General features: G+C 37.6%; 1 protein-coding gene across 2 annotated transcripts in view; it reads right to left on the reverse strand.

Annotated features, from left to right (window-relative positions):
• Positions 1-22,815, reverse strand: part of NUP35 (nucleoporin 35) — a 35,986-nt gene extending 13,171 nt beyond the window's left edge. The window contains exons 1-4 of one of the 2 annotated variants that reach the window (XM_047869699.1): positions 22,719-22,815; positions 19,111-19,281; positions 15,472-15,599; positions 12,076-12,142 (exon numbers count right to left, since the gene is read on the reverse strand). In XM_047869699.1, the coding sequence (XP_047725655.1) occupies positions 12,076-12,142; positions 15,472-15,599; positions 19,111-19,281; positions 22,719-22,758 (406 nt within the window). In that variant the 5' untranslated portion in view covers positions 22,759-22,815. Of the gene's footprint in view, positions 1-12,075; positions 12,143-15,471; positions 15,600-19,110; positions 19,282-22,145; positions 22,275-22,718 lie in introns of those variants that run through there. The other variant, XM_047869700.1, reaches the window with a different exon arrangement.
• Between the last annotated feature and the right edge of the window lie 773 nt (positions 22,816-23,588).

The following is a 23,588-nucleotide window of genomic DNA, read 5'->3' on the forward strand; positions in this document are numbered from 1 at the left end:
AAAAATAGCTCAGTAGCCAGAAAGCTTGAAAAATGAATATTCAAATATTTTTATAAAAGCAATCAAGCAAATGATGATATGCAATCATTATTAACTCTAGAGAACACAAAAGGTATACAAGAAGGAAATGGAATCTCAGTGCATTACATGGCTGAGTCTTATAGATTTAAATTTTAAAACCAAGTTCATGCTTAATAAAAGAGATAATACAATTTATTGAAAAAAATCAAACTGCGGGGTGCCTGGGTGGCTCAGTTGTTTAAGCATCCATCTGACTTTGGCTCAGGTCATGATCTCACAGTTCATGAGTTCTAGCCCTGCGTCGGGCTCTGTGCTGACAGCTCAGACCTTGGAGCCTGCTTCAGATTCTGTGTCTCCCTCTGTCTCTGTCCCTTCCCTGTTGGTACTCGGTCTATCAACAATAAATAAACATTTAAAAAAAAGAATCAAACTACATACATGCTATAATACATTTATCTACCAATTAATCTTTTTCCTCATCATCACAGATGCATTTAATAAGTACAACACATTTTTTAAATGAGGATTTGGGGTGCCTGGGTGGCTCAATTGGTTAAGCATCCAACTCTTGATTTCAGTCCAGGTCATGACCTCCCAGTTTGTGGGGGTTCGAGCCCTGCATCTAACTGTCAGTGTGGAGCCTGCCTGAGATTAATTCTCTCTCTCTCTGCCCCTCCCTGATGGCGCAAACGTGCAAACACATGCTCTCTCACAATAAGTAAACTTTAAAAAAAATGAGGATGATTTAAAATGTAACTCGCTACTTTGACAAGTGTCTGCTTATCAACTAACTTATCAACTATCCCTTTAGGAAATAAGCAAAAGCACACAAAAGATATTTTTAAATGAATTTAGTTCTTACCACAAAGACATGCCTTTAACATACAAAAGATGGTAAAGAGCATTTTACTATAAAATCTAAAGCCAATTCCAATTTTTTATGTTGTGTATTACCATTAAGAAGGTTCAATTTAGTTATGCTACATCATGTAATAACCTTCAAGCAAGAAATTAAATGAAGGCTCAAAATGAGACAACCATTATGACCTTTAAAAATAAAACAAATCAAAATTAAGTCTCAAACGAATAAGCAATCTAATTTTTGCCCTGTCAACTACTCTGAAAAACATAATTACTTATACATAATCTAAAACTATTTACATAACTTTAGCATAATTGCCCCCCACCTTGTTAATGTTTAATTGCTCCACTGATTTTACTTCCTTTCAATCAGACTTCTTGTACCCACATGCTAAGCTTTATAAGATGAAAATAAAGTACACCTATCAAACCACATCAAATTGGACGGTAATGTGTCTCCCTTGGTAAATTACTATTCAAACACTCTTCATAAGATCAAATTAAAGTAGAGGGCAAAAGACCTTATTACCCTTTATGAAATGTCTTCAATTAAAGAATAGATTTAATTATTTCAAAATAGGCCACTAACATAAATGGAGATAAAAAGAGTGATAAATTTTAAACAGATATACGGCCCAAGAAACTTGGGAAAAAAGTGGTTCCTGACAGTGCTGTTCCTTCTTACCATGAAACCAAGTAGCTCTATGTGCAATAAAGAATCTGGCCTCGGGCGCCTGGGTGACTCAGCCGGTTAGGCGTCCGACTTCCGCTCAGGTCACAATCTCACTGTCCGTGAGTTCGAACCCCACGGGCTCTGTGCTGACTGCTCAGAGCCTGGAGCCTGTTTCAGATTCTGTGTCTCCCTCTCTCTCTGACCCTCCCCCGTTCATGCTCTGTCTCTCTCTGTCTCAAAAATAAATAAACGTTAAAAAAAAAAAGAATTTGGCCTCAGCCCAAAGAGAGGTCTGACCTTTGTCAGGTTCCTGGGAGGGAACCTCTAAACCCTAGGAACTTCCCCAGAGACAGGAGACTTTCCCCTGTTATTCATGGCAGGCCCCTCAAGTGCACCTGATAAGTTTATGCTAACAAGGTGATTCAGGATGGGGGGCAGGTCACACCATAAAAACCATGTGATTCTGGTTGGAGCTTTGAGCCACATGCTATCATCCCACCTTGGGGCAGAGGGGCCTGAAATTTGATTTGAGCCACTTGATCAATGACTCAATCAGTCATGTTTACTTAATGAAACTCTAATAAAAACTCTGGACATGAAGGCTTCAGTGAACTTCCCTAGCTGCCAGTATAAGCACCATATACCAATTCTGGAGGGTGTTGGAAATGAAATGCTTCACTTTCAGAAATACCAAATAAAGGCTGTGCTGTTTGGTTAACAATAGGTTTACAACCAATTGGAAATATGTACAACCCCCCCTTCCCCCCCCCCCGCCCCCATCTCCATTTTGCGGGCTTTGCAATGAGCATGCGCCAAAGAACTGAAGTCTCTGCATCACCTCAAGGAATGTACTTTTTGCCTTACATGGGCATAAGTGATTTCTGGGTAAGGCTGTAACCTCTGTAACTCAGCTAATGAGGAATCAGGGGAGGGACTTGCACACGAGAAGATACATTGTCTGCTGTAACTGTAGGGAGCATGCCTATCAGACACCCACTCTTGCAAGAATCTTGATTAAAGCCTCACTTCACTGTGCTCCAAGTCTCCACGTCCTTCCTTTGGGTTAGCGGGCTTATTTCTCATAGAGGGTAACATGCCATGGGAGCTTCATATTTGGAACTCTCCCAAACTTTGCCCTATACATCTTTCTTTCGCTCTAATTTATACTGTTTTGCTCTAATAAAACTGTAACTTTAAACATAGCACTTTCAGTGGGTTCTGAGTCTTTCCTGTAAATTATCAAATCTTAGAGTAGGGCTGGAAATCCCTGCATTTGTAGCCAGTTGGTCTGAAGTGAGGGTAGGCTTGGGGACCTCCAAATTTGTAACTGGCATCAGAAGTGAGGGCAATCTTGTAGGGAATGTGTCCTCAGACTTTTCAATTTAACAAACTCATTGTACCCAAGAACATAATGAACAATGTGTATAACAACACCCAATCAAACATGGTGAACTGAACACTTGTATTCACCTCTAATCCCTGTCAGACACCCAATGACAATCATTCTAGAAAGCCTCAGGTTTTGAGAACACAGGAACTATGGAAGGTATGAAAGAGGCTGCTGGCTGAAATCAAAGAAAACTAGTTGAAAGTGTATACAATAAGAAATGAGAGCATAGGTCCTACCTCATCTTAAGTAGCCAGATGACTATCATTCAGCCACTCAACCTGATGACACCAAGGACTTAATATCTGAGGAAAAGGAATCTAAATGGCTCAGGACCCAGTGAGTCTAATCACAGCAGAGAACAACTGTATGGAAACCGATTAAGTGAAAGTCTGCATATTGAAAAGGAGACTTCTCCCCTTTCTAAATTCAGACCACCTACACAGACATTAAGGCTCAATATAAAGAATTCTTCTTTGAGAAAATTTAAAAGAAAAAAAGACCTACATATGCTGAAATCAGAGATTTCCCCAACAAAAATTTAACTGACGGTCCATTCCTCTTACAGGAAAGTCCAGTAAGAGACAAAAAAGCCACCAATTTCCACTTTCCAGACAATGATGATCCATACACATGCACAGATTCCAAGGAGCTTTTTAGTGTCTCATTCAATTAAATATGCCTCTACCAAGAAAGCTTAAAAAACAAGACAATATGAGCAAGAATAAAAAAGACCAACATTATTCTCACTGGAATGACATTTTACCCATGAAACAAGAAAAGGAAACTATGTTTTTAAAGACATTCAGAGATCTACAACAACAAAAATGTTTTTGGTAATTAAAAATGACAAAATAAATTATTACAAGAGTTGGAAGCTGAGACTGAAGATATGTCTCAGAAAGTAGAATGCATATATAAAAGACAATGTAAGGGAGAAAAAGTATCTCTGCAGTGCTTACAAACCAAAGGAATTCCAGAAGTAGGAAACAAAGAAGAAGAGCAATTATTGAACAAATACAGGAAAATTTCCCCAAACTGTAGGTAAGTATCTTGACTTAAAGGATCAATTAATTCCCCAGAGAAACAAATGAAAAAGCCCCACGTGACAGCACAGTTGTGCAATTGAGAATACTAACCACAGATCTTAAATTTTTTGAAACCAGGCCATATACAAAGACTAAGAAATCATTACCACACATGACTTCCACAAAACACTAGAGGCTTAAAGAGAATGGAATGATGACTCCAAAGTTCTGACCTAAAATACAATACCCAGCCAAACTAGCAATCTGGTGTGAAGACAGGAGAGGGAGGGGAAAAAAAAGCATTTCAGTCAACATGAGGTCTAAAATTTCATTTCCCTCACAAGCTTAGAAAGCTACTCAAATATGTTCCCTACAAAAATGAGCAAATAGCTCAGAAACTTGCCAAGGCAAGTCCTAGGAAGATAGCTGTGTACCATGCTCAAACAGGAAACAGCCCAAACAGAGGCTAAAAGAGAGTTCTCAGTTTAAAGTGAAACAAAAAACTATTTGAAACTATCTTTGAGCATTTTTAAAATGCTCAGATATGTATCTTAGCAATGACATTTGCCTAAAATCAAAGGAGTAGATGGCACAGAGAAAATTAGACAAATGGGAAAAAATACAATTATTAACTTAGAAAAATTTTAGAGAAAAGATAAATTATACTACTTGGTTAAGCATAAAAAAGTATTTATATAGTCATAACAAACATTGACAAAGGAATAAAGTCTGATATAATTATATTCAGATAATGTGGAGGTAAGATAAACTCCAATTACCTTAAGATAATATACCAACATTGAAAACTGACAATCGATTAGCCACATAATGATATATGGTGGACTCCAACAATATATGGACCTCCAACATGACTATATCCTAATACCTAGAACCTGTGAATATTTTACCTATATGGCAAAAGGGACTCTGCAGATGTGCTTAACAATCTTGAAATGGGAAGATTATCCCAAGATTATTCAGGTGGGCTCCCAATATATCCACTAGTGCCCTTAAAAAAGGGAGAGGGAGGAAGATTTTTTAACTCCATAGAGATGATGTGATGATGAAAACAGAGATTGGAGAGATACACTTTGAAGATGAAAGGGGCCACAAACCAAAGAATACAGGTAACTGCTAGATGCTGAGAGAAAAAAAGAAAATGAATTCTCCTTAGAACCTCCAGAAGAAACTAGTCCTACCAATGCTTTGACTTTAGCCCAAGGAAACTGATTCTGGACCTCTGACTTCTACAAAACTGCAACAGAATAAATCTGAATTATTTTAGGCCACTAAATTTGTGGTAATTTGAAACTAACATAGCATCTCATTTAGATAAATGAAAGTAAATTCCAAAAGGAATAGCTCTAAGGTCTGGACTGGTTCTGAAGGAATAAGGCTAAAGAATGCTGCATTTCATTGTACATAGTTAAATACTGTTTGATTTTTTTTTTTTTTTAGTACTGTTTGATTTTTAAAAACTATCTGCTTTTATTATTTTGACTAAAATAGAAAATATTATCCCCACCAAAGCTAGACTCTATTCAATGGTACTATGGTTAGTCTGGCATGAGATTAAATAAATTTTGGTGACTAATTTTAAAAAATCAGTATGTTAGGCAGAAAATGGTCTCCCAAAGATGTCCAAATCCTAATATCCAGAAGCTGTGAGCATGTTACACTACATGGTAAAAAGAAATACAGGATGTACATGGAATTAAGACTGCTAATCACCTGATCTTAAATGAGAATATTATCCTGGATTAACCTAGTAGGTCCAACATAATCACAAGATTCCTTAAATGGAGAAAGAAAGAGTGGTAGAAGAAAGGCCCAACTGATTAGTGCAGACTTCGAAGATGGTAGGGAACCATGAGCCAAGAAATATGAACAGCTTCTAAAAGCTAAAAAGGAGACGACAAAAAAAAAAAAAAAAGATTAACCCCTAGAACCTCCAGAAAAGTACACAGATCTATTGATGCCTTGATTTCAGCCCATTGACAATATTAGACTTCTGACCTCCAGAATTTTAATGTAATAAATGAGTTTTTTATTTTAAATTTATTTTTTTTAACGTTTATTTATTTTTGAGACAGAGACAGAGCATGAACGGGGGAGGGGCAGAGAGAGAGGGAGACACAGAATCCGAAGCAGGCTCCAGGCTCTGAGCCGTCAGCACAGAGCCTGACGCGGGGCTCGAACTCACAGACCGTGAGATCGTGACCTGAGCTGAAGTCGGATGCGCAACCGACTGAGCCACCCAGGCGCCCGTATTTTAAATTTTTTTTAATGTTTATTTATCTTTGAGAGTGAGACAGAGAGTGAGCGGGGGAGGGGCAGAGAGAGAGGGAGAGAGAGAATCTGAAGCAGACTCCTGGCTCCAAGCTGTCAGCACAGGGCCCGATGTGGGGCTTGAACCCATGAACCGTGAGATCATGACCTGAGCCAAAGTCAGACACTTAACCAACTGAGCCACCCAGGCACCCCAAATTTGAGTTGTTTTAAGCCATAAATCTCCGATAATTTGTTTCAGCAGCATCCGAAACTAATGCAATCTGGAGTAAGGTTAGTGTTTACTACTTTAATTGTAATTTTTTTTAAAACTATGCCATGTCAAGTTGGACACAAATATTCCAATCCTCTTTTTGGTATTGGGATGTCATCACCTCAAAACATTATATACATATATACTGGTTTCCTGTGTCTGTTCTAACAAATTACCACAAACTGGGTGGCTGAAAACAAGAGAAATTTATTGTCTCACAGCTCTTGTCACAGCCAGAAGTCCAAGATCAAATTTTCATCAGGGCCAAATGTGTGCCAAAGGCACTCAGAGAGAATCCATCGCTTGCCTCTTCTAGCTTCTGGTTACTGCTGCCATATTTTGGTGTTCATTGGCTTGTGGTGACAACACTCCAATCTGTGCCTGTCTTCACATCACCTAACCCACTGCATGTTTTGGAGGTCTGTGTCAAATCTCTCTTTCCTGTTAAGGACACTAATGATTGAATTTAGGGACCATCTAGGTAATTATCAAGATTACCTTCTCCCGACTCTGCTCTCTCCTGAATTTTCAAGATTTCCTTGGGAGCTCCTCCTCTCAAGACCTTAACTATTTATTTGAACCACACAGTAAGAGTCATAGATTCTGGGGATTAAGACAAGGACATACCATTTCAGGGCCACTATTCAATTCACTACAGTTTATATCCATCAACCCATTCAGTCAACAAATGTTTACTGAGGTCCCTTTATAACCAGCTCTGTGATGGGTAAATAATGAAAAATACAGAAAGAATCTCTGTCCTGAAGGAGTTCATAGTCCAGTAGTGGAGAAAGATACGAGCTAAGCAGAGACAGCTGTACAGAAGCACATGCAAGAGCAGCTAACCCAGATCAGAAAAAGAAGTGTCAGGAAAAGGTCCCTCACAGATAAATTAGTCCTCTTCCTCCTCTCCTGGGAACACTATCAGAACTCTGAGCTCCTAGCATCAACAAAAACACTTGGAAAGTACTATAGTCTGAATAACACACTTAGTCCGTTAACAATATGCTAACATAAATAAGGATTCTAATTCAGTAGACAAAAGTGGTATACCATTTGAGAAGAAAACGGATAGATAAATGAAAGCAGTTCAAAAAAATTAAGAAAAAATTTAAAAGAGTGTGAAAAACAGAGGAATATTTAAATAGCAGCAGAAGAAAACAGAGGTGCGGACAGGGAAACAGGCCAAACATACTCAGGGCAATAATATGCCATGATTGAAAACAGTTTCTGAAATTCTCTAATCTAGATTTCTCACTTTATCATATGACCAAGGTTTCCCTGCACCAGAAATAAAATTTTTAAAAAGATTTTAACATCACTTACAAAATTAAAACAAACAAAAAACTCCTTATTGGACACAAAGACCTAAGCATAAACACACTAACATCACTAAACCCCATGATATCTCTTTATAAAAGTTGTCTATCTCAGAAAGTTAAAATTTACAAATTATACAAGAAATTTTCATTTGGTTAACACTATAGGAGCTAAAAAAAAAATAGCTCTAAGTTTTAAGTCTACATTTTCCTTTCAATTTTCTCAAGTCAACTTCTTTTCCCTTTTTTGCTTATTATTGATCACATGATAGATCCTCATGCCCATCATATCTTTTCAAAAATATTCTTTTTCACATATGCCACATGAAGACTTTCTAAACATAAATTCCTTAACCTCAAAGTAGAAGCAGCAGTGGCTCCCAGTGGCCAATTTACGATACATATTATTTTCCTACCATGGTTCTTGTACTTTTAGAATTTTTTATGAAAATACAAGAACCTCACAGAAGTTAACACTATTTGAGAAAAATAACAAAAGGATGTTTCAATAACTTTAATCATGTGCTCTTCTACTTGACAACAATAAGAATATTATAATGCATGCTTTTCAAACAACTAAGAGAACCTTTAAAGTACGAAGTACATTACTTAACATTGTGTTTTTGCATTTTCAATGTCCCTGGGATGACTTAACTGACTCAACTGAATAATGAAGAGTCACTATTGTAGCAACTAGTCAAGTAACAAAACATTGTCATCTACCTATTTGCATGATCAGATTAAGACTGTTAATACCTGAACTCCCCCAGAACATTCCACCTCACATATGTAACTAAGACTGAGGTAACACACCTAAATTGTTCACTATGGTATAGGTGGCAGACAGAAATCTAAAGATATACCCCCAAAGTTTCTGTCCCCTGGTTTAATTCATTGGTAATTCAAATGAATTACTAGTACACTAGTCCAGGTACTGCTGGATAAAATGAAGGTTATTAATTAGCTGGATCTTAAAATAAGGAATTACCCTGGATTATTCCAGTAGGCCCAATATCATCAAATGAGCCCTTAATAGCAGCAGATGGCAGGAAAGTCAAGTCAGAAATACAAGAGAAGAGGGAGGTCAGAGAGATTCAAAGGCAGACCTTGATCTGCCACTGCTGTCTTTGAATATGGAAAGGGAGTCACAAGCCAAAGAATAAGGGCAGACTCTACAAGCCGAGAAACACCACCAGGCAACAGCTAGGAAAGAAACAGGGACCTCAATCCTACAACCACATGGAAGTAAATTCAAATAACATGAATGAGCTTGAAAGTGGATTAATACCCAGAACCTCATGAAGAGAACACAGCCCTGCTGACACCCGAGCTCTAAAGCAAAGAAAAAAAGTGAGAAAATAAATCTGTTTTAAAATCTTTAAAAAGAAAAAACAGGGGTGGGTGCCTGGTTGGCTCAGTCGGTGGACCATGAAATTCCTGATCTCACAGTTACAAGTTCAAGCTCCACAACAGTTGTAGAGATTACTTACAATTGAAAAAAAAAAAAAAAAAAAAGTTTTGTATTGTTTTAAGCCACTAAATTTGTGATAATCTGTTAAGGCAGCAAATTTAAACTAACACAGATTATGAGGTACTTGAGAGGCTCAGTCGGTTAAGCATTAGACTCTTGATTTCAGCTCAGGTCATGATCTCATAGTTTGTGAGATCAAGCCCCAGAGTCAAGCTCTGAGCTGTTCTCTCTTCCTCTCTCTCTGTCCCTCCCATGCTCGTGTGTGCTCTCTCTCAAAATAAATAAACTTACAAAAACTAATACAGATTCTGACTATAAGCCAGGTGCTGCTGTGACAAATACCTAAAAATGTGGAAGTGGCTTTGGAACCAGGCAGTGGCTGGATAGTAGAAGAAATCTGAGGAACGTACAGAAAAAGCCTAAATAGCCTTGATCAAACTGGTAGCAGAAATCTACCTGTAAATGACTATTAAACCACTGCCACCAGTGAAGATTCAGACGCTTGAAAAACTCTGGACTCAGAAGATGAAAAAAAAAAAACAACTTGTCTTTGGATACTGCTTTTGTTAACAATTCTGATAACCTCTGTCTTTTATCTGCAGTGTTTAGTACATTTCATTTTATATAATGGTTGATCTGGTTCCTTTTAAATCTACTGTCTTGCTGGGCTTTTCTGTCCCATCTTTTTTGCTGTTGTTCCTCTTTCTCTTCCTTCCCACCCTGCTTTGTCCCTCAACTGGATTAATGCAGTAGTAGCCTCTTATTTTGGTTTTGCTTCTACCCCGCCCCTTAACCAAAAGTCTGTAATCACCACAGCAGCAGTCTCATCCTATTTGTTTTCCGCCTTTTCTGGGTAAAAACCAGTTGATTCCATGACATACAAGGCCCTGTACTATGGGTCCCCCGTTATCTTTCTGACCTCATTTCCTAGTATTCTACCCCTCACTCACTCCATTTCACACTAGCCCCCTTGAACACCCAAGACACACTGCCACCTCAGTGCCTCTACGTTTTTCTCTTTCTAGAACACTGTCCCCACCTCCCTTAATTTTTTTTAACATTTTTTTTAATTTTTTTTTTTTAACGTTTATTCATTTTTGAGACAGAGACAGAGAATGAACAGGAGAGGGGCAGAGAGAGAGGGAGACACAGAATCCAAAACAGGCTCCAGGCTCTGAGCGGTCAGCACAGAGCCCGACGCGGGGCTCGAACTCACGGACTGTGAGATCATGACCTGAGCCGAAGTCTGACGCTTAACCGACCAAGCCACCCAGGCGCCGCCCCTTTAACGTTTTATTTATTTTTGAGACAGAGAGAGACAGAGCATGAACAAGGGAGGGGCAGAGAGAGGGAGACACAGAATCCGAAGCAGGCTCCAGGCTCCGAGCTGTCAGCACAGAGCCCGACGCGGGGCTCAAACTCATGAACCGTGAGATCATGACCTGAGCGGAAGTCGGGCGCTTTAACCGACTGAGCCACCCAGGCGCCCCTCCCTTACTTAGTTTAGGTTTCTGAGTAAATGTCACTTTTCCTCTACCTTTCTGTAGGAAGCAGAATAATGGCCCCCAGAGATGCCCATGTCCTTATCCCTGGAACCTGGGAATAAGCTTTGTTACATGACAAAGGAGAATTAAGGTTGCAGATGGAATTAAGGCTGCTCACCAGCTCACCTTAAAATAGGGAGATGATCCTGGATTATCCAGACAGATCCACTGTACTCACAAGGGTATTTAAAAGAGAGAAGGGGGAGATGTGACTACAGAAAAATGATCAGAGAGATGCAAAGTTGCTAGCTTTGAAGATGGAGAAAGGAGATCACGAGCAAAGAAATGTGGGTAGAAGATGAAAAAGGCAAGAAAACAGATTATCCCCTAGAGCTTCCATAAACTAAACACAGCTTTACAAATGCATTGATTTTAGTCCATTGAGACCCATTTGAGATTTCTCACCTCCAGAACTGTTGTGTAAGCCACTTTTAAGTTTGTAGTAGTTTGTCGCCACTTTTAAGTTTGTAGTAGTTTGTCACAGCAGCAATAGAAAACTAATATACTACCCCCCATTTAAACCTATAAGCCCTCACCTGCTAACTCCCCCTCTTTGCTTCTTAATTTTCCTCCATAAAATATATCACCTTCTAACAAACTTTATAGTTTAATTATTTCATTTATAAATGTACATTCTGTAAATAAATGCAAACTCGATAAAGGTATGGATTACCTATTTTGTTCAGTTTCCCGGGGCCTGGCACATATGGTTATGTGTTCATATATTTACTGAGAGATCATTTGATAGATTATATGAATATGTAACAAGAATTGTGCTAATGATAATGCTGATGGTGATAAAAATACCATTAATCTTAAAGAAAAACTACATATAATCAGTGGCTGTTTGTAGTCAATGACATTTAGATTTCTAGCTATACATTAAAAGCTTTCAAAACATCTTTATTGCTCAGACTCTGTATTCCTTTTCTTCCCAAATGCAACACCTCTTTTTTAAATTACAGTTTTTAGTAACTGAGGAAACACTACTAAGTACATATTTTCTTTAAACTCTTACTATTTTGAGAATATCACATCCTACCTACTATAAGTTCAGGAAAAAAAAATCCAATATACAAAGTATTTCCCTTCTGAATGAAGTTATTAACATTTGACAAGGTCTCCAAGTTTGAAACATGAAAGAAAAAATTTTGGCCAATTATCAACAAAGTCTTATATTATCTCATTCAAAAAAGACAGAATAGTCTTTGACGTTAAAAGGCCTTTACCTGTTCCAGGAGTAGGAGTAGTCGTCATAACTCCAACAAGAGGACTCTGCATTACTGAAATGTTTGGCTACATGAAAATAGAATGAAGTGTTAGAGTAAAAACACAAAGTTCTAACCAGAACATAAACACAATAAGTGTTGAAAGGTTTCATTCAATAGACAACTGCATGTCTACCAGGTACTAAGGATGCCTCTAATTAGTTCACAATCTAAGAGTACTCCAACTTTTTTCTTTAAGTTGAGCAGTATTATTCTAAAATATGTTATACCCTTTAGCATATTCTTTGTTTAAAGTGAAGTTACATTAAATAAAAAGACACTGTTTTTAGTAGAAAATAACTTTGCTATTTGTTTTTAGTTCCCAAAGCACAATATTTGAAATAACACACAGAAAAACAGAAAGATGGCAGAATTCTATTTTTTTTTTTATATATTTTTTTTTCAACATTTATTTATTTTTGGGACAGAGAGAGACAGAGCATGAACAGGCGAGGGGCAGAGAGAGAGGGAGACACAGAAACGGAAACAGGCTCCAGGCTCTGAGCCATCAGCCCAGAGCCTGACGCGGGGCTCGAACTCACGGACCGCGAGATCGTGACCTGGCTGAAGTCGGACGCTTAACCGACTACGCCACCCAGGCGCCCCAGAATTCTATTTTTAAGCAGACATTTACAAACCATGAAATAATACAGATTCAAATCAGTCTATATAGGGGCACCTGGATGGCTCAGTTGGTTAAGCCTCTGACTTCAGCTCAGGTCATGATCTAACGGTTTGTGGGTTCGAGCCCTGCATCAGGCTCTGTGCTAACAGTTCAGAGCCTGGAGCCTGCTTCGGATTCTGTGTCTCCCTCTCTCTCTGCCCCCTTCCCTGCTCCTGCTCTGTCTCTCTCAGTCTCAAAAATAAATAAATGTTAAAAAAAAAAAATTTTTTTTTAAACAAATCAGTCTATATAATAAAAAAGACAGTATGCCTCTGTCTCTACTAGTAGAAAGTTACAAAGCAAGAAAATTATCAATACTAATTCCTTTAAATGTGAGAAAATTAAAGATTAAACAAAGGCAGTATCTAATCAAGAATGAGAACAGACTTTCTCTAGAAGTAAATATACAGAAATAGATTTTTTGGTAACAGATTCTGATTAAACTAAGGAAATCTAAAATCTAGCTATTATCTAGCAACCAGAACCAAATGTTGAAATAACTTTAAGAGAGATACAAAATGTACTGTTCAATTCTTAATGCCATTTTCTTTCACGATTAGAGAGAGGCTAAGCAAAGTCTTGGGGCAAAACTAATGAGGGCTTTTAACTAATAATAACATTCTTACCAACTTTTAAATCAAAAACATTCTCTACAAATTATAACACAAGACTTTTAAACATTTTGAACATAGTAATAACTGTAAACTACCTTTGTTTTCATTGGTTATCAGAGAAGTAATGAAAACTAGCATAAATTTATAAGCCAGTCATTCTCAAACCAAACATGAAATTTACTTATCAACCTTTCAGAAAAGTATCCCAGGCCAGAATATTCTGATTTGGCTAGAATACCATTGTCCAAATAGAACATAAGCAATATAAGTAGTTTTAAATTCTATAGGAGACACATTAAAAAAGTAAAAATAAGTAGTTTATTTAATCTAGCAGGTCCAAATTATCATCATTTTCAGTATGTAATCACCATAAAAAACTAAATGAGATAGCTCACATTCTTTCTAAGTCTTCAAAATCCAGTGTGTATTTTACACTTCAGCGTATCTCAATTATGTATAGGACTAGCCATATTTCAAGTGTCAACAGCCACATTTGGCCAATGGCTACTGTACTGGACAGTAGGGCAGTTCTAAAAGTGACGGAAAGGGGCGCCTGGGTGGCGCAGTCGGTTAAGCGTCCGACTTCAGCCAGGTCACGATCTCGCGGTCCGTGAGTTCGAGCCCCGCGTCAGGCTCTGGGCTGATGGCTCAGAGCCTGGAGCCTGTTTCCGATTCTGTGTCTCCCTCTCTCTCTGCCCCTCCCACGTTCATGCTCTGTCTCTCTCTGTCCCCAAAAAAATAAACGTTGAAAAAAAAAATTTTTTTTTTTTAAATAAATAAAAGTGACGGACAGAGAAGGTAATGTGTTTTACACAGTGAATTAATTCTGCTTTGCTTGACAAGTAGGCCTACTATGCTAGGCATACCAAGTCTAAAAATAGTCAAAATTTACCAGAAGATGCTTTCTACCATTCTTAAACTTTCTAGCAACTATGCTGTATTTGATTCAGGGAAAGGCAAACCAAACTGCAGAAATATCCTTATACAAACAACTTATCAGTTTAACTGACACACTGTATGTAACTGTATGTCCTGCTGAAGCACAATAGTGATAGAATATTTGTGACTATATAAGCTACTAACCTTCCTACTTAAAAGAAAAATCCATACTACCTTTAAACTGACCATCCAGAGTTACTATAGTAGTGTCAGGACAGCATGGCTGTTACAAACGTTGGCTCTAGATTGAAGACTGCCTGGGTTTAAAGTTTGGCTCCAATAGACTAGTTGCCTTACTCTTGACAAATTATTTAAGCTTTCTGTGCCCTAGTGTCCTCAATGATAAAATGAAGCTGATAACAACTAATTCACAAATTTGCCATGAGGAAGAAGTGAAAAAAATACATAAAACAGGAAGTTTTAAGATCAGACCTGTATACCAGAGGTACTTCAAAAGTATCATTTTCTTTTATAGCTCTCAGTCCCATCAAAACACAGGATCTCTACCTTGCATAATCTATGACTGAAAATAACTCCATCAGAACGCCTACACCCACACCAACCAAAATTAAACATCACCATCAGAACACCTGCACCTGGAACAAACTAAACCATCAGCTCATAAATATGGGAGGCTGCGTTTTCAGTAAAATAAGTAAACAGTGAACATAGCTCTAAAAGGATATTTGTCTTATATTAATAAAACCATTCCTAAAACAAAGATCTCAAATCATTACAAAGTACCCTACACCTGGATGAAACCCTAACTCTTCATTTGTTCCTTCACAAAATTATGCATACTGAATTTTTTAAACAATTGGAATCACTGAAACCATAATCATTTCTATGTGTATATTGCTAGGTTTAGGGCAGGGACAAGTAAATAAGACCTACCTATAATACACCACAGAATCATCAATATGCGAAAACAATCGGCTGTTCTATTATATTTTTTAAGAACATTTCATGATAAACACAATGTAAGTAGATTTTATGATAAATGTCCTTAATAGTTATTCTGTGCAACACAGTTACACTAAAGTAGACCTCAGAAAAACATTTCAAATTACTGATCCTCGCTGTGTGTCCACATAAAAATAAGAAATTACTGTGGATCATAAATGGGAGTGTGTACATTACCTGTCTTCTTGAAGTTAAAGGTGTTGATCCAAGTCCTGGACTGGAAATATCATCATACATACTTCTAACTGGTGGGGCTCCACTTTTATCTTTATGAGCTGGCACAACTGGTTGTGGTGGTGATCCACCTACAATGCACAAAAAACATTCAGGTGAGAAAACAAGTCTTCCACCTTTCTGATAAGATTTTTTTGTCATTTACACATTAAAAAAAAATGTTCATTTATACATTTTGAGAGAGCAAGAGAGAGTGCACAAGCAGGGGAGGGGCAGAGAGAGACAGAATCCCAAGCAGGCTCTGTGCTGTCAGCACAGGGCCCAATGCAGGGCTCGATCCCATGAACCACAAGATCAGAGCCTGAGCCACCCAGGTGCCCCTTTTTCATTTGTATCTTTAAAATATCAACTTAAACTCTTGTTTCCTAGGGCTTCTCAAACTTTAATACACTTAAGAGTCCATCTTGTTAAAATTCAGATTCTGATTCAGAACATGTGAGGTGGAGCCTGACACTAAATTTCTAACAAGCTTCCAGCTACGCCAAAGCTGGTGATTCATAGACTGTGTGTGAATAAAAAATTTCAGAATAAGAAAACAGAAATTTTAGTTTTTTGTAAACACATGTAGCTTTTGCTTTCTCTACAAATCCTTAAAATTTCAATACAAAATCTGATCGTATTTCTCACTTGAAAGTAGGTAAACAGCTCCAGTTTATATACACTTGAATATAATCGCCTAATGTGGAATTTGTCAAAATTAAAGAGATCCCATTCATGTTCCTCATAATAGAAATATATTGAAATACATAATATATATATATATAGGAAAAGAATCAACTTTGGGGACATAAGAAGGTCTTTAAAGGGGCACCTGGATGGCTCAGTCAGCTAACCATCTGACTATTGATTTCAGCTCAGGTCATGGTTCGTGAGTTCAAGCCCCAGGATGGGCTCTGCACTGATAGCAAGATGCATGCTTGGGATTCTTTCTCTCTCTCTCTCAAAAATTAATATTAAAAAAAAAAAAAGATGCCTTTATAAATCAGAGAATCATCAATGCCAAATAGTGAAACAGATCTGACCCTCTGTTATGACTTAATGTCTAAGCTTAGATAGTACATCATAAGCTGTTTAGAGCATAGACTATAAAACAGAACTAATCTGAGCTTTAACCTCCTGCTCTGTCACTTACTAACAAGTAGGCTTGGGGCACCTGGGTGGCTCAGTCGGTTACACATCCGACTTCGGCTCAGGTCATGATCTTGCGGTTCCTGAGTTCAACCCCGCATCGGGCTCTGTCCTGACAGCTCGGAGCCTGGAGCCTGCTTCAGATTGTGTCTCCCTCTCCCTCTCTACCCTTTGCCCGCTCACACTCTGTCTCTCTCTTTCTCTCTCAAAAACAAACATTTTAAAAAGTTAAGAAAAAAAAAGTAGGCTTAAGGAAGTTCTTTATTGCATTTAGCTTCAGTTTCTCCTTTTGAAAAACAGGGATACTACTACCTAACCTTTAAGACTGATGAAAAAATGAAAGTAATATATAATATGCTTAGGGTATTGTCTGGCTTATAAGTACTCAATATATAGTAACTACAATAAAAACACATTTGAAATACATATTTGACCCTTGACAAACACAAGTATGAACTGCACATGTAGGTCCACCTATACACAGATTTTTTACAGTGTAGTACTGTAAATGTATTTTCTTTTCCTTATGACTTTCTTAGTAACTTTTTCTAGCTTACTTTGCTGTAAGAACAGTTTATAATACATATACAAAATGTTTATGTTATCAGTATATCAACTATATCATATATAGTTATATGTCAGTGTATCAACTATATCATATATAGTTATCAACTATTTATGTTATTGGGAAGGCTACCTTCCAGTCAAAAACAGGCTATTAGTTAAGTTTTGGGGGAGTCAAAATCATACTAGAATTTCCAAGTGTCCAGGGGGTCAGTACACCAAACCCCTGTGTTGTTCAAGGGTCAAATGTATAAAAAACAAAAACCTATCCAGAATAACAATAAGTCAATTATGAATATAATTTATATTGTCCCTCATCAATCTTAAAATAATAAACCACTTTAAACCAAATAATACCTTAAGAACAAAGTGAGAAGTTTTCCATTTAAACATCTATTAAAAGGATATCAGCTCACATTTGGAATCCAACCATTTCTGTAGCTAATTCTCACTACTCATAGTGAAAACCTCAAAGTTATCTCTCTTTTTCTTAATGTTTATTTATTTTTGAGGAAGAGAGAGACAGAGTGGGGGTGGGACAGAGAGGGAGACAGAGAATCTGAAGCAGGCTCCAGGCCCTGAGCTGTCAGCAGAGTCCAACGTGGGTCGAACTCACGGACTGCAAGACCATGACCTGAGCTAAAGCTGGACGCTTAACTGATTGAGCCATCCAGGCGCCCCCAAAGTTATCTTTTAAAATATTTCTTTGCTAAAGGAGTCTTGTAAGATATGTGTTGCATTTAGATAATATTTTGTGCTGATAACTGCAAATTCTGTGTAAAAAACTTCCCTATAGTTTGTAGAATAAATCTTTCCACTAAACATGCTGAGAATCTTAATTCACTATGACTAGAAGTAGAATTTATATCTACACATTTCAAATTACATTTCTTATACCACAAATGGCAAGATCTCATTCTTTTTTATGGCTAACATTCCATCATTCCATTTTATTTATATTCATATATATGTGTGTATATATATATATATATATATATATATACACACACACACATATGTATATATGTGTGTGTGTGTATGTGTATATATATATACACATATATATATCACATTTTCTTTATCCATTCATCTATCAAGGTCCTAGAGGGTGGTAAGTGAAGTCAGACAAAAAACAAAACAAACCAGACTCTTGAATACAGAGGGCTGGTGGCTGCCACAGGGAGGTGAGTGGGAAGATGGGCAAAATAGACAAGGGGCATTAAGAGGTACAAACTTACAGTTATTTATTTATAAATAAGCCACAGAGATGAAAGTACAGCATAGGAAATACAGTCAACAATATTGTCATAACGTTGTATGGAGACAGATGGTGACTGACTATACTTGTCATGGTGAGCACTGGGTAATATACAGAACTGTCAAGTCAATATGCTGTACGCTGAAACTAATATAGCACTGTATGTTGATTACACTTCACTTAGTTTCTTTTGACTGAATATTTGCTATTATCACATTTAAGATGAACTATTTAAATGCATTAAGTTATTCAGTTGAAGTTAAATGATATTTCTTCCCCCACACTTTAACATCTCTGATATGGATAATTTATAAAAAACAGTATCTTGGCATTGTATCATATTTAGTGCTTTTCTTTCTTAGTACTACTTAAAATAATGGTGAGTTTTACAATCAAGGGCATCTTAGATCGGATGAAATACAGTATACATAGTCTTAATGAGTGGTTCTTAGAATTACAGTAGCTTATACTACTTATACCTTTATTCCAAGAGTCTAAAAATCAAAAATAGAGGCATTATTTGTTTTAATTAATAAATGTGTTGATAAGGGTGAATGTTGCATCATTACTCTTTTTAAAATTCTAATACATGGTTTAATAGTACTAAGAAACCATTTCAAGCATTTACCCACCTGCAAGTAAAGGTGATCTCATTTCCATTACTCCCACTGAAGGGCCACTGACAGATCGAGGTTGTGGAGTCACTGGAGCTGGCAAATCTCCCATTAAAAATCCAGGTAAGAACTGGGCATTAACCCCTGGTTTTGGAGATGTGGGTGAACCTAGCATCATTGGTTCAGATCCTAAATTAATCAAAAAATAAAGTAAAACAAAGGACTTTAATGTTACAATATCTAACAAAAAGATGTAAGAAGCTAGCATAAAAAATTTTGAGACTTTAATCAAAACTTACATATTACAGAAGCAAAGTTTAGATTTTAAAAACCAACAAAAATTATTTTTATAAAAATGTAAAAGTATTTTTATTAACAATACTAATCTTACAATTGTCCTAGTTCATTTTTTTTAAGTGTATTTATTTCTTTGAGAGAGAGAGCAGCGGGGGGGTGGGGGGGGTGCGCAGAAAGAGAGGAGAGAATCCTAGGCAAGCTCCGCACAGAGCCCAACACAGGGCTCGAATTCACAACTGTGAGATTATGACGCGAACTGCTCAATCAATTTAGCCATCCAGGCACCCCTGTTCCTGTTTATATTATTTCACAGATTTAAGAATCCACTTTTATTGGGATGCCTGGATGGCTCAGCTGGTTAAGCGGCCCACTCAATTTTGGCTCAAGTTCATGAGTTTGAGCCTCCCATCAGGCTCTGCGCTGACAGCAGGGAGTCAGCTTGGGTTTCTTTTCGTCTATCTGCCCCTCCCCTGCTCGTATTCGCACCCTCTCCCACTCTCTCTCAAAAATAAATAAATAAACATTTTTCAAAAAGAGAATTAACAATTAGTTTTAAATGGAAAATTTTTGTATTATCTTTAAAAAATTCTTAATGCATACAGAATAACTTCTTTCCACTTCTGGGTCAGCTTCTACCTATGCAACAACCAAAAACAAGGAAAGAGTGGGTGCGCTAGTTACACGAAGTTTTAGCAAATCAAACACAACGGGTGTAGCTTGCTATATGTTCCATTTTTTTCTTTTCCATAAACAAGAACTATAAACCATTATTGCGATAAAAGTGTAATCATGCATACATTAGAGCACATAGAGCACACATGAAATAATAGTGATGATTAGAAACGAAGAAACATTGAAAGATTTGGAAACTTTATTTTTGGATCATTTTCAAAAATCATTTTAAAGTTAGGAATAATTAATAAAAATCTCCCTAACAAAACCAATTTAAAGACAGTTGATACTTCACAATCATCAATTTAAAATTAATTTTCACAATTTACAGGATAGGTATTATTATTCCCATTATGAAGAAAAGGCAGCTATAACCTACTCTAATTTCAGAGCAAATTAGCACAGTATGAAAAAAAATGGGCCCTAGACTCAGAGACCTGGGTTCGTATCTCTTGGCAAAATGGGCATAATCACAGCATCCACTCACAGAGCTCTGATTAGAATTACAGCAAATTAAGCACTTGACCCAGTATCTAATATCAGTAGGTGCTCAACCCTTATTATTCTAAGGGTATCCTAGGATAGCAAAAACTGAGTGACTAAAGTGTAAATGTAGAATTTGCAATTTCTACTTATTAAAATTTAAGTTTTCAACTATGTAACAAAACTGAACGTGATTCACTGCACTCAGAAAGGCCAAACGTTTGATGTATTATTTACATGGTTAACTATTCCTTAAGTTCTAAGCAGTCTCAAGAATTTGTTTCTTGCTATCGAAATGGTGTCAATTATTTATCCTTCCTCATTATAGTAGACTTAGGTATTAACAATGCCAATGCAAGGGTATAAAAGAGGAAAAAGGCAAAGTCAGGGTAAAAAAATGAAGCAAATACTGAAATAAGGTATGAAGAACCATAACTATATTGTAATTGTTTTAAAGTGCTGTTACTACGTTGCTAGTACATATTTCCAAAGAATATACACACCAAAAGCCTAAACAAAAGCAAATTCTGAAAAGATATTTAGAAACTTATAGTAGTAAATACAAAGTTTTAGGTACCACCAACTACCTCATTCTCCCATCCCCCCAAAGAAAAAAAAACATATATGGCATTGTAAGAAGAATTAAGAAAAGTTCTGATATATCTGTATATATATTGTGGTAACACTAAACACCAGAGTGAGGAGAGCACAGAGAGGTCTTAATCCGCCTGTCACTTATCACCCCTTAGGCTAAATTTCACTTAGAGAGCTAGAACAATCATCATGCAAGTCTTAAATTCGACTTCAGTCTGCACACCTAAAATCTGTTAAATACTAGGTCTTAATTCAGCTAGCACTGTTTGCTGAAATAATCCTTGATTTTCATATAGCATTAGGTGCTGGGAAAATTATTTATTCTTCACCTGCAATATATGAACTTGAACAATTAATATCAGCAAATGTCAGATTTCTGATGAGGCAATAAACAGAGACGGGTTTATTCACATTTACAACCCCAAGAAATATGCACTCCAAAATGTTTTTGTTGAATAGAAAACTTTGGGACTGGAAATGATTTCCTGATCTCTAAAATAATACAAAACATAAATACCTATACAAACATCTGTACTTAAGTTTAAATAGCAGAATATCTGCACTGACGTTAATCATTTAGTTTTTTATGACTAATTCTAAAACAGTCCAAGTTAACTCCATTCCCAAAAGAAACATTTTGCACAAAGCATAGCAAGCACTATTACACCCTTCAAATGTAAAAAAACAAAAAACAAAAAACCTCGTTCTACAAATATCGCGCTTGCTTTCTTTTCCAAACTCAAAGTTGTAACCTAATTTTCAAATGCGTCTCTATGATAGCAATTTTCTGCTAAAAATTTTGACGGTTCTCACAAGTGCCGAAACTCGGCAAACAAAAAGGAAATCTACATCCTATTAACTTGATAGATTTTTTTTTTTGAACACTTTCAGCAAGGCTCTCCGTTAAACAATGGGAATGAATTTTTAAAAAACTCATTACGTAACTGATTAGAGAAAAAGACCTCCTACAAAGTCACTTCCCCAAGATAAAGGCGGGAAAATCGTACCAACTCCCGGCTTCCTATTAACGCCAGTATCTCCATGGCTACCATCAAGGGGTTAAACGTCGCACAACCGTAGTTTCTACTAATAAGACTCCTTTTGCTAAGCCCAGGGCAGGTAGGAATCCAACAGAAACTAAAAGTCCAAGTGACCAAAGAACTGTGAGCTGTAACCACACTCCAGGTCACCGCCCACCCACGTGTACGCGGATCCGTTCCTTTACACCGACGCCTGCCCGGATCCAGGAACTCAGCACCGCGTCCTCGGCGCTCGGAGAGTTTCAGGTATGGGCAGAACGAATGCGGCCCGCGTGTTGCGGGGCAAAACGGCTTAGTCACCACTGGACAGCCATTCCCACGCCCGACCCAGGCCCGCAGCTTCCCGGAGCCGCCTTGCTGGCGGCAGGGTGATGACGCCCTGAGCAGGGGGACAACTGAAAACTTGTGGGTGAACCAGGGGCTCGTACCCGCGACTGAAACTAGCAAAGAGCCTGATGACTACTGGCTTTCAGTCTTGCTTGCTCCTAGTCCTACGGCGTGGATCGCAGCGCCAGCGAGGAAACGCAGTTTTTCACTCACCCAACGAGGGCGCCTGGGGTTCCACGGCAAAGGTTGCCATCGCAGCTGCAACCACACTTGGCCCCGTACCTTCCCGATTTTCAAAAATGGCGGAAACTCTCTCACGGGTAAGGGCGCGCTGCTTATGAGGTTGCGTAACTTCCGGTCTTGCGCTATACTTTTATTGTGGGCGCCGCAGCAGTCATTTTGGAATCGGGCAAACGTCTTTTCGCAGAGTCTGCGTTTTTGAGAAGAATTTCGCAGGAAATGGGATGAACTATGGTGAAAACGATGGTTCCGGCAATGGTTTTTGCTAACGCTGTGCGCCTCCTGAACTGTTGGTGCTTAAGTTTCATGGAAGCACATGTTCTTTTACTCACGGTTTCATAATTAGAGTGAGTTTACCCAGCACTCTGTCATCTGTCAGCTTTTCCAAGTAACACCTGAAAAAATTACCTTAACGAAGTAACGGTGCCGCTTTCCAGTGTTGATTTCAGGCTTGGTATATGCGTATATGAGTTGCGTTCTCAAAGTATATTTCCTACCATCTCTATGCCATTTTTTAAAAATGTTGTTATAAAGGCACAATTTTACATTAAGCGTAACGCATACATTGTTTTATATACTTACAAAAGATAATGAACAGTGTAGGCTAATAACACTGGAGAATCCTGTGTGCTCCTCACTGTCCCATCTCTTCTGTCCTCCTCCTACTTTGCTGCTTTTTTTTAGAGTCTTCAAATATAGGTTACGCATATTCACATTCTATACGTTGTTTTGTTCACTAACTATAAAAATGATATGCAGCATGTATATATTCTGAGATGCTCTCTGGTCCATAACAAACTCGTTATCCTCTAAATCCCCACCCATCTTCTCTCCCTCTTTCCT

This window comes from Prionailurus viverrinus, chromosome C1, assembly GCF_022837055.1.
Source record: "Prionailurus viverrinus isolate Anna chromosome C1, UM_Priviv_1.0, whole genome shotgun sequence".
Lineage (NCBI taxonomy): Eukaryota > Metazoa > Chordata > Mammalia > Carnivora > Felidae > Prionailurus > Prionailurus viverrinus.